At 37.0% G+C, this 12,711-nt stretch overlaps 1 protein-coding gene across 1 annotated transcript in view; it reads left to right on the forward strand.

The window, feature by feature from the left end:
- Window positions 1–12,296, forward strand: part of phf21b (PHD finger protein 21B) — an 86,867-nt gene extending 74,571 nt beyond the window's left edge. The window contains exons 9-13 of the mRNA XM_056455262.1: window positions 820–842; window positions 2,269–2,427; window positions 4,217–4,283; window positions 7,950–8,053; window positions 11,028–12,296. Coding sequence (XP_056311237.1) covers window positions 820–842; window positions 2,269–2,427; window positions 4,217–4,283; window positions 7,950–8,053; window positions 11,028–11,294 — 620 coding nt within the window. The 3' untranslated portion in view covers window positions 11,295–12,296. The remainder of the gene's footprint in view (window positions 1–819; window positions 843–2,268; window positions 2,428–4,216; window positions 4,284–7,949; window positions 8,054–11,027) is intronic.
- Window positions 12,297–12,711: the final 415 nt, after the last annotated feature.

The following is a 12,711-nucleotide window of genomic DNA, read 5'->3' on the forward strand; positions in this document are numbered from 1 at the left end:
TGACTTGAGACTTGGACTTGGCTGTCATGACTTGAGACTTGACTTGGACTTGACTGTCATGACTTGACTTGTACTTGGCTGTCATGACTTGAGACTTGGACTTGACTGTCATGACTTGAGACTTGGACTTGGCTGTCATGACTTGAGACTTGACTTGGACTTGACTGTCATGACTTGAGACTTGACTTGAACTTGACTGACATGACTTGAGACTTGACTTGGACTTGAGTTAAATGACTTGAAATAACTTGTTTTTGTTAAATAAATAACTGTTTGTTATACATTATATACAAAACCGAAAGTTATATATGTAAATATAAATAGCAAAAGTTCAAAAATCGACAAAAAGTTGATTGACTTGAAAGTGACTTGCTAGACCAAGCTACTGTATGACTTGACTTAAGGTAAGCAGTGACTCGACTTGACTTGAGTCTGACAAAAATTGACTTGAAGAATTGAAGGTTATGACTCGAGACTTGCACATGTGTGACTTACATCCACCTCTGGTAATCCCAATACCGTGATACCATGAAATCGGGATATTCTTATCCTAGGTTATCAAACCGTCAGAATCTTACACCGGCCCATGCCTAGACATGAACACATTGAAATGGTCTCTAATATGGTGGTTTGGGGATTTATTTCACTAATTTGGCAACCGATAAACATCGCCTGGGAACGGTTTGAAGTTACGTTTAGAAAGAAACGTCAGTCTTGTTGGTCGAGTGTATAAGTGCATAGTGTGTCATTTGGGACGCAACTTCTGTCTTGTCATTGTTATGGCTACTAACCTACTGTCTGCTTTCACTCACACGCTAGACACTGAGGAGTTCTGCTGGAAGGTATGTCTGCATTCTAACATCACTCTGTGTGTGTGTGTGTGTCTTAATCTCTCTGCAAAGTACAGCTTTTATGGTCAACGTAATAATGGTTTAAATGTAAATACAGTTTAAGTATAAATACAATTAGTCAGCTTATCGTTCTTTAGGAAAGAAAGATGATGAATCTCGATGTAAATTACCAATGCGCCTTTTTAAAAACAGAGAAATCTCTGAATATTTTACATTCAAAATGTGTTTGCGGTTTAATTTAACGTGCGAAATGCTTTATAGTTAAATATTTTAATTATATTTACATATTGAGAATTGCTGATAAACCTGTGTGTGTGTACAGGTATATGTGGTTTACAGAGACATGAAGTTGTATAATGACTTGGGGTACAACTTAAGCTGCCTTTCCACTGCACACGACATTCGGACATGACTGTCGGAATACGCCCCCTTGTGGCTGTCGCACAGAACTTTCAGTTCTGTCCTGCACCATGGGAAAGAAGCTGATTCTCGTGTCCGAAATAAAGGAGTGAATAAGCAAGAGCCTTTATTCTCTGTGCGCTCACCATTGTTGAATGAACGAATACTAGCAAGTCATAGACCGCTAAAAATTGTGGAGGGAATGTGGGGACAGCATTAAAATATAATATTTTTATTACTCATTTAGGAATATAAATGTTTTTTATATATATATATATATAATATATTTATTTAGTTATATATTTTTTTATTAAATCAAATAACAAAACAACTACTATTTCTTATCTCGTGCGCTTGGACAACACTGGAATACATCACATCAGGTCGGCCGGTCGCGTACGGTCTAGTCGGAGGAGTTCAAATATTTTAACGAATCCGCAGCTCAAAACGGTTACGAAATTTCTGCATACGGAGATGATCGGAACTCGGACCCGAACTAATCTCAATTGGAATTGAATGACTTCCGAACTATCGCTTGTTGTTGGTTGTGTGCGGTGGAAAGGCGGCTTTAGTTGTCCTCTATTAAGCTGGCTCACACACCTCATGACCTTGTTATACAAAACGCTTAAAAATCTTTTTAAAATCCTAATAACGTCTTTTAAAATTCATAATTTTGCAGCAATTGTGATGTAAAGCATGTATAAAAGTGTGTGTGTGTGTCTGGGGGTGGTGTTTTTGTGACATACCAGGACACAAATGTGTTTAAATACATGGGTATTACAAGAAGATGATAAATTATGAGGACTGTCCCCATTTCTCAAAAGCTTATAGATCATACAGAAGGAGATTTTCTTTTCAGAAAGTAAAACTGCACACAGTTTCCTGTGAGGGTTGCGTTTAAGGATGTGGTTGGTGTAGGGTGATTAGAAAACACAGTTTGTACACTTTAAAAACAATGGAAACCTATGGAATGTCCCCACAATTCACAAAAACTAACACACGTGTGTTTGTGCGACAGGAGCAGCTGCAGCATGATGAGCACTGTGCAGTTTGTAAACAGGAAGGAGATCTTCAGCCATGCCACACTTGTACCCGCGCCTACCACCCTGACTGCCTGCATCCACCGCTCAAAACTGCCACCCGGGGCATGTGGATGTGCCCCAAGTGCCATAAGAAGGTATGTTCCTGACACACACTTTAGAAAGATCACAATGGCACAAAGATGTCTGCAGGAATCTGTTTGATGTGCTCCATTTCACCTGGGGGCGGAGTAAGGGGCCGATCATTCCGAATGCGTTTTTTTGCGTTGACAGGCGCCTTTTCTGACCGATTTCCTAGCGGCCGCGAGTGTTTTGCGTGTAGCTTATGCACCCTGTGCGCCTCGCGTTTTAACCGCCTGCTGCGCCTCGTGTTTTTGCCGTTGCGCCCCGTGTGCCTGCAGTTGAAAAAAAGTCAACTCTAAACGGGAAAAGCACGTTACGTCAGTCGTGTCTTTTTTTTCTATCGACCAATCAAATGAAAGCAGAGGTGGGGTTTACGTTGAGGTGACAGCAGTGTTTGTGTTGGCAAGACGACTATGGAGACTTTTAAAGATAAAGGAGAGACTTGTGGTCACTGTTTTGAGTTATATGACTATGAAAAATCTTGAATATCACAATATTATTAAATATTACAATTACAACAATATCAACAGCAACACTCACGCACAATTCGCAGCCGATTCATCATTCGATTACTCGATTCGTTGTGCCACGCACTTCTTTTTTTCTTGTCAGCAAAAGGCATTGCGGAGGGCCACGCATTATTGGAACGTAAAAAAGCGTTCAGTGTGATCGGCCCCTAACGCCCCATTCACACGGGGCTTCAGCGTCAACGCTTGAGCAGAGGGCGTGTCTGAAGTTGTGCTGACGCAATCGTCATAGCAGCGTCAGCCAATGAAATTATATATATATATATATATATATATATATATATATATATATATATATATATATATATATATATATATATATATATATATATACACACACACACACACACACATACACATATTTATATGACACATATACATATATATATATATATATATATATATATATATATATATATATATATATATATATATATATATATATATATATTAGAACAGGTGTCAAACTCAGTTCCTTGAGGGCCGCAGCTCAGTTTTGCTTCAACCCTAATTAAACACACCTGATCAAGTCCTTTAGGCTTGTTTTAAACCTCCAGGTAAGTGTATTGAGGCAGGGTTGGAACTAAGCTTTGCAGGGCTGTTGCCCTCCAGCAACTGAGTTTGACACCCCTGCTTTTAGTTTATTCTTAACTGTTGAATGTAAATTCAGCCTAAATATTTTTAGTATATAGTTTTAACATGATTGGATGTGAAAGATAAGCTCTTTGACCGGCTTTGTATTGTGCATGCACATAACACTCTTAAGGTGTTTGTACTTAGAAAAAAAATTGTGCACATCTCATAAAACGAACATATTTTTGTCGTTATGAATATGTTTAATGTCCCATGAGTGTAACTTTACCACTGAGTTAACAATTGATGTGAATGTATGTTGTGTTGTACAGTATTTTGAAAGACAGTCGTCATTGCAACTGATACAATGCATGCTGTAGCATAATACTACAGTATTACTTCAAAAGCAGATCACAGACACATTTAAATTAATTACGATCAAAAGTTGTCATATCGCCTATTCAATGTTCTTCTGGTATGAAGACCCCGAAAGTTATAATGACCATGTAAAATAATATACTTTTGACATTCTCTGTATACTATTTTATTGTAGTTTAAATAATATTTTCAGCTTCATAATTTATGCTTACACATTCGATTCAAAACTATACATGGATCAAAAATCTCAATGCCAGAGCTGTAATATGCAGGTCTTTATGTGAATGATGCAAATAATATTCATTGTTCTGTTGCTCTCTTAAAGGTTTTAAACAAAGAGAACTTGTCTTGGCCTCAGAACTTTATCCAGTCATATGTTACACATAAAACAGGTGAGATGCCAAACACTAGCTCTTCATGACTTGATTCTCCAAGATGATGATGATGATGATGGTTATGATGATGGTGATTGTTATGATGGTGATGATGATGGTGATTGTTATGATTGTGAAGGAGATGATGACGATGATGGTGGTGATTTATGATTATGATTGTGGTGATGACGATGATGGTGGTGATAATTACAATTGTGATGGTGGTGATGACGATGGTGGTGATTTATGATTGTGATGATGGTGATGACGATGATGGTGGTGATTTATGATTGTGGTGATGGTGATGACGATGATGGTGGTGATTTATGATTGTAATGATGAAGGTGATGACAATGATGGTGGTGATAAGTACAATTGTGATGGTGGTAATGACGATGATGGTGGTGATTTATGATTGTGGTGATGACGATGATGGTGGTGATTTATGATTGTGATGATGAAGGTGATGACGATGATGGTGGTGATAAGTACAATTGTGATGGTGGTGATGACGATGATGGTGGTGATTATTACTTTTGTGATGGCGGTGGTGACGACGATGATGGTGGTGATTTATGATTGTGATGATGGTGGTGAAGATGATGGTGGTGATTTAAGATTGTGATGATGAAGGTGATTATTATGATTGTGATGATGGTGGTGATGAGAAAATTATGATTGTGATGATTGTGATGATGAAAATGATGGTGGTGATGAATTTGGTGATGGTGATTATGATTGTGATGATGTGGATGATGAAAATGATGGTGGTGATGAATTTGATGATGGTGATTATGATTGTGATGATGGTGATGATGAAAATGATGGTGGTGATGAATTTGGTGATTATGATTGTGATGATGGTGATGATGAAAATGATGGTGGTGATGAATTTGGTGATGGTGATTATGATTGTGATGATGATGAAAATGATGGTGTTGATGAATTTGATGATGGTGATTATGATTGTGATGATGGTGATGATGAAAATGATGGTGGTGATGAATTTGATGATGGTGATTATGATTGTGATGATGGTGATGATGAAAATGATGGTGGTGATGAATTTGGTGATGGTGATTATGATTGTGATGATGGTGATGATGAAAATGATGGTGGTGATGAATTTGATGATGGTGATTATGATTGTGATGATGATGATGAAAATGATGGTGGTGATGAATTTGGTGATGGTGATTATGATTGTGATGATGATGATGAAAATGATGGTGGTGATGAATTTGATGATGGTGATTATGATTGTGATGATGGTGATGATGAAAATGATGGTGGTGATGAATTTGATGATGGTGATTATGATTGTGATGATGATGATGAAAATGATGGTGGTGATGAATTTGATGATGGTGATTATGATTGTGATGATGGTGATGATGAAAATGATGGTGGTGATGAATTTGATGATGGTGATTATGATTGTGATGATGATGATGAAAATGATGGTGGTGATGAATTTGATGATGGTGATTATGATTGTGATGATGGTGATGATGAAAATGATGGTGGTGATGAATTTGATGATGGTGATTATGATTGTGATGATGATGATGAAAATGATGGTGGTGATGAATTTGATGATGGTGATTATGATTGTGATGATGGTGATGATGAAAATGATGGTGGTGATGAATTTGGTGATGGTGATTATGATTGTGGTGGTGGTGATGACGATGATGGTGGTGATTTATGATTGTGATGATGGTGGTGATGAGAAAATTATGATGGTGATGATGAAAATGATGGTGGTGATGAATTTGATGGTGATTATGATTGTGATGATGGTGATGATGAAAATGATGGTGGTGATGAGAAAATTATGATGGTGATGATGAAAATGATGGTGGTGATGAATTTGGTGATGGTGATTATGATTGTGGTGGTGGTGATGATAATGGTGATTTTGATAATTCGTGGTGATGATGACGATGGTGATGAATATGGTGGGGATATGAAGATGATTATTGTAGTGGTGATGATGATGGTGATGTTAGTGGTGATGTTGATGATGATGGTGATGATGAAAATGATGGTGGTGATGAATTTGGTGATGGTGATTATGATTGTGGTGGTGGTGATGACGATGATGGTGGTGATTTATGATTGTGATGATGGTGGTGATGAGAAAATTATGATGGTGATGATGAAAATGATGGTGGTGATGAATTTGATGGTGATTATGATTGTGATGATGGTGATGATGAAAATGATGGTGGTGATGAGAAAATTATGATGGTGATGATGAAAATGATGGTGGTGATGATGAAAATGATGGTGGTGATGAATTTGGTGATGGTGATTATGATTGTGGTGGTGGTGATGATAATGGTGATTTTGATAATTCGTGGTGATGATGACGATGGTGATGAATATGGTGGGGATATGAAGATGATTATTGTAGTGGTGATGATGATGGTGATGTTAGTGGTGATGTTGATGATGATGGTGATGTTGGTGGTGAAGATTATGATAGTGGTTGTATTGATTGTAATGGTGTTGATGATGGTGATTATGATAGTGGTCGTATTGATTGTGATGGTAATGGTGATGATGGTAGTGGTGATGATGATGATGGTGACTATTGTCATGATTATGATTGTGATTGTGATGAAGATGATGGTGATGAATATGGTAGTGGATATGAAGATGATGATGGCGATGATGATTAGGGTGGTGGTGATAATGATGATGTTAGTGGAGACGATGATGGTGATTATGATTGTGATGGTGATGATGAAGATGATGGTGGTGATGATTAGGATTGTGATGATGGTGATTAATATGTAATGGTGTTGATGATGGTGATGATGGTTGTGGTGATGATGATGATTGTGGTGATGGTGGTGAAGATTATGACTGTGATGTGATGATGATGGTGATGAATATGGTGGTGGATATGAAGATGATGATGGTGATGTTAGTAGTGATGATGACGATGGTGATGTTGGTAGTGATGATTATGATAGTGGTCGTGATGATTGTGATGGTGGTGGTGATGATTGTGATGGTGGTGGTGGTGATGATGATTATGATTGTGGTGATTATGATGGTGATGTTAGTTTTGAGGATGACGATGGTGATGGTGATTATGATGGTGTTGGTGATGATTGTGATGGTGATGATCGTGGTGATTGTTATGATTGTGATTTTAATGATATTAATGATGGTGGTGATGAAGATGGTGATGGTGACGATGCTGGTGATGAAGATAGTGATGGTGTCTATGATAGTGGTGATGATAATGATAATGTTGGTGATGATTGTGACGGTGATAATGATGATAATGATCATCATGATGTTGATTGTAATATTGTGATGTGATGATGATAATGGAGATAGTGATGGTGACTATGATGGTGGTGGTAATAATGATAATAATGACGGTGGTGGTGATGATGATGAGGGTGTTGGTGATGATTATAATGGCGATGATGATGTTGTGATGGTGGTGATGTGAAGATGATGATGGTGGTGATTATGATGGTGGTGATGTGAAGATGATGATAGTGGTGATGAGATGAAGATGTTGGTGGTGGTAATGACGATAGTGATGACGATGATGATAGTCATGTGTTGATGTTGATGATAGTGTGATAGTGATGTGATGGTGGTAGTGATGATGATGGTGATGATGATGATAATAATCTGTATGTTTGTCCTGTCCAGTGAGGGAGGAGGAGCGCCGGAAGCTCATGAGGAGAAACACTGAGCTGAAGCTGGAGTGTGAACATCTGAGCGAGGAGGACCAGAGACTCTGCTGTTCCCTCAATGTAAGTCCCTTCACTGAACATGACTGGGTTCTAACATAAACCAGCCTTCATTTCAATAAACCAATGTTATTCCTTAAACCCTAAGAGCAATCTTTTAGTCTTGTGTTGTTTTAAGGTTGACCTTGAATAAAACTTTACTGAACATCATTCACTTTGTCCTTTTTCTGTCTTTTTTGCTAAGAAATATAAAGTTCTGTCATGAAAGTCTATTGGGCGCGCAGACTGATAGGTCATATCTAATCTGCTCTTACTACATCATCAACTACATGGCACAGGTGATTGGTTGCTGTCTCCTCGGCAGCCAATGTGCTTGCTCCTCAACATTTAAACGCCTCAGTGTTGTTTACGCTAGCAATGTGTAGCGAGTTTTCAGATGAGCCATCCGAAAACATCACAAGACAAAAACAACTAAAGATAAGTGATGATGGCCTTTTACTCATTCATGTGCTGCTGGTCTGCCGAAAGCGTTTCACTTCAAGCTCTATGCTCAATTCCAGCTAGTTTACTCACCCTTATGGCATATTTTTGGCTTCACTACAACATTAAAGAAGGTTTTTGGCTCAATCGCTGGTCGCCGTTTTATATTCGTTTAATATTCATTTAATATTTAAATCCGTATTATATTCGTTTAACGGAGACGGTTAAGTGTACATAGTAATGTTTTCCCAAATTAGATAGCTATCCGATCAGAGAAAGATGCATGAAGTGACCAGCTGTAAACATTACACATCAGGAAGAAAAATAATTATAATAATTAAAGTAAATAAAATTAATAAATAAAAATATCATCCAAATGAGTTGCAATGCGACAGACAGATGTTCTACTATGTTGTACGTCTAGTGCAAAAAAAAGTAAAATTACAGGTGAGTGGGCTTGACAAACCACCTGTAGAAAACACACTCTTTCATCTCGCTGACACTTTAATCGACGCTTTCTTACAATCGCTCCATAATAATCCCGGCAAAAGTATCGCGGTCGCGGATAGAAAAATAATGTGCGCATCTTGTGTAAAATTATAACGCGCAAAAGAGAAAACTAAACGCAGAATAAAGAAACAACGAGGTCGTGTACTGTATAGTAGCCACAAGTTGAGCATTGGTGCGACGCCAACTCCCCCTTCGTCTGATTGGCTGGAGGAGCAACTTTCGATCACGACTAGAGGACCAATGATGCTGCTGAATCCCGCCCGTGATTTAAATGAAACTCGCATTGCATCTTTTGGAAATCCAAGCGCAGACTGTCAGGATAGGTGATAAGGGGGAAAGACCGTAAGCGGACTAAACATTAAAATATGAGCAATTAAACGTGCTTTCGATTTTGATTCATGCTCAATGTCCTTCGGTACGCGACCTTGTTGTTTCTTATCCTGCATTTAGTTTTCTCTTTTGCGCGCCAGTGGTGTAGTCCTTGCTATACTCACGTATACTCAGTATGCCTACTTTTTTTCCACGAGCTGTTTGGGTATTACGACTTCTGAGGATCATACCCTCGGTATACTCACTTGTTTCGGTGATTAAATGTCCCTAATTTACGTGTATTCGCATCTCCTTTAACGGTATACCAGATGTTTTTTAACTCACATCTTCATTTGTTGAAGTTGGTGCATTTTTGTTTAACTTGCGCCATTGCGTATTAAAAATCTGTTCCTATTATAACTTATATTATGATAGTGAAATATGTAATTAGCCTTTAAGTTTTTAATATGTTTATATTTATGCTATTATGAATTTAAAAAAGTGGCAGTTTTATTTAATTCATAGATAAAAATGTACTTGAGTATAGGCTAGTGTATATATATATACACACATATATATATATATATATATATATATACACACATATATATATATATATATATATATATATATATATATATATATATATACATACATATATATATATATATATATATATATATATATATATATATATATATATACACACACATATATATATATATATATATATATATATATATATATACACACATATATATATATATATATATATATATATATATATATATATATATATATATATATATATATATATATATATATATACATACTAGCCTATACTCAAGTACATTACTTATATATATATATATATATATATAGGCTCATATACATTTAAATACAGCTCAATATACTCAGCCAATCTCCGAGTCTGCTGGGGTCGCTATTACCTAAGCATAAATAATTGAATTGGGATTAAAATGAATAAATTTGTTTAAATATTTTTCCTTTTTAAATGAATAGTTCACCCAAAAAAATGAAAATTGTCATTATTTACTCAATCTTTACTTGTTCCAGACCGGTTTGTCTTTTTTATTCTGTTGAACATAAAAAAGATATTTCGAAGAAAGCTGGAAACCTGTAACCATTGACTTTTTTTGGAAGTCAATAGTTACACGTAACTGATGTTTAATATATATATATATATAAAAATAAATAGCTAATGAATCAAAGAAACATTGACATTTGTTGTTTCTTTGCCTACTTTTAAAATTTGGATTGGGTGGGTAATAGTACACCACCTTTTTTTTTTAGGACTACACTCCTGTTGCGCGCTATAATTTTACTTATGATGTATTTTGATTCACGCGCATTATTTTTCGGCGTATGACCACGATACTTTAGGCAGGGATTTGATCCCATGCTCCATAACTCTAAAAAAAAAAAAGCACTTATGAAATATGCCTCACACAGGTGAGTGGGCTTGACAAACCACCTGTAGAAACTCTCCTCTCTCTTTAAATAAAACTCCGCTTCCTATCAGTAGCACTTAATTCTCTTCACACTATCAGTTCCTGTGTAGAATTCACACTTCTTGTGTGTATTGCCTCTTTCTTGTTGAATCGCTGAACGCCTCCTCAATCGTACATCGCTTTGGACAAAAGCGTCTGCTAAATGCACAGGTGGAACCTGTAGAAACCCAGTAAAGTGAAGTCATTGTGTTTTCTGTGCTCCACAGAAACGCGTTGAGCATAAGGAGCACCTCCTGGGTCAGCAGCGGGAGACTCAGGCGTCCATCGAGCGCCTCAAGACTTTGATTCGACTCATTCAGCGTGACCAGATGATCCAAGTGACAATGACAGCCACAACCACTACAGGAGCATCTCTGCTCTCGCTGCCCTGGATCAAAGCTGCCAGCGGCAGCAGCACCAGCACTACAGCGCCTCCCGCTGGACCCTCCGCAGTACTGCACAAAAGCATGCTCCAGCCTCAAGAAAACAACTGAACGGCTCTAAACAAATCACCAAACGTCTTTCTGAAGAGGCACGGACGGTGATGACCAATCAGTGTGCATTTCCTTCTGGTAACATTATTACCATAAAATAATGGAAACATTTAAAACAGAGAAAGCAGAATTATAAGCGTCACTCGATTCATAGGTATTTTTTAAAAGCCAACACACAGTGCTCACAAAATTTTTTTAACTCACAGTTTTTTAACGTATTATTTTTCTTGGCCTTAATGTATTTATGACTAGATTACGATGCTCTTGCAGATATATAAAAAAGGATAAGTATTCTACATAGTTAGAAACATTTTATGCGTTGCGTTTTTTTTACTGGGGGTGTGTGCGCGAGTGTGTGTGCGTATGGGGGGAATAATCATTCGCATTTAGTTATTAAGAACGTTAGTGTAGTTAGTTAGATGAAGGAAACAAAAAGTGACGCCGAACGCTGAAACATCCGAACCGTTTGTGTTTGCATTTTCCGACGAACAACAACGTTTGCCATAGTAATTCAGGTCAAAGTGAGACAGGGAAATGTTTTGATCACGTTCTTTTTTTGTTGTACTTGCGAGCGAAACAAAACAACAACAACACATACGTTTTTCAGTATTACTATAGATAAAAGATCAAAGTATTTAAGATAGAATTTTACCTTTTTAGTCAAGAGTTAGTATTTTCATGCTGATGCCTGTTGATCATTTTTCACGAGTGTTGGAGAGAGGGATAACCGCTGTACATACAGTTAGGTTTTCTTTTGGCTGTCCTGACACCACAAACGAAAAGGCCATTTGAGTTCTTTGAGTGCCTGATCCCGGGATCCAAATACCTTGATTTTTTGTTTCCCCTCTATGTATACATATATATAATATGCCAAAAACCCTGAGTGTTTTTGTACCGTTAAATGTTTCGTTTTTTTTATATCTCATCTTTCTTTCTTTTTCACTGAAGTTTTGTAAGTCATTCCAAGAATACCAAGTTGCATTATTATTATTATTATTATTATTATTATTATTATTATTATTATTATTATTATTATTATTATTATTGTTAATTAGGGGTGGGAATGTTTAGGGACTTCACAATTCGTCAATTCGATTTCAAAAATGATTCTTGACCTACGTGATTACCGGTTTCTTCAGCTTCTGTTGGTATTGTTTTGAGTTAAGAGCCACAGAGAACTAGCTTTAAAACATAGCAGTTCACATTAATTTGCGACACTTTCACTGATTCTCAGTCTTCGTTTGCAGTACACAAGCCGCGAGTGACATACGATTCTGCTGTAGTCCATGCGTTACGTTAGTCCAATCTCCTGAGGAAACGTAAGTACTTTATGTATTGTCAGAAAAGTGGCTAATTCCTACGAATTTAATTTGTATGAAAATGTAAGATTATTAAAAGTTAGCGTGCCCTCAAACTT

Source organism: Danio aesculapii, chromosome 4 (assembly GCF_903798145.1).
Source record: "Danio aesculapii chromosome 4, fDanAes4.1, whole genome shotgun sequence".
In the NCBI taxonomy this organism is placed as follows: domain Eukaryota; kingdom Metazoa; phylum Chordata; class Actinopteri; order Cypriniformes; family Danionidae; genus Danio; species Danio aesculapii.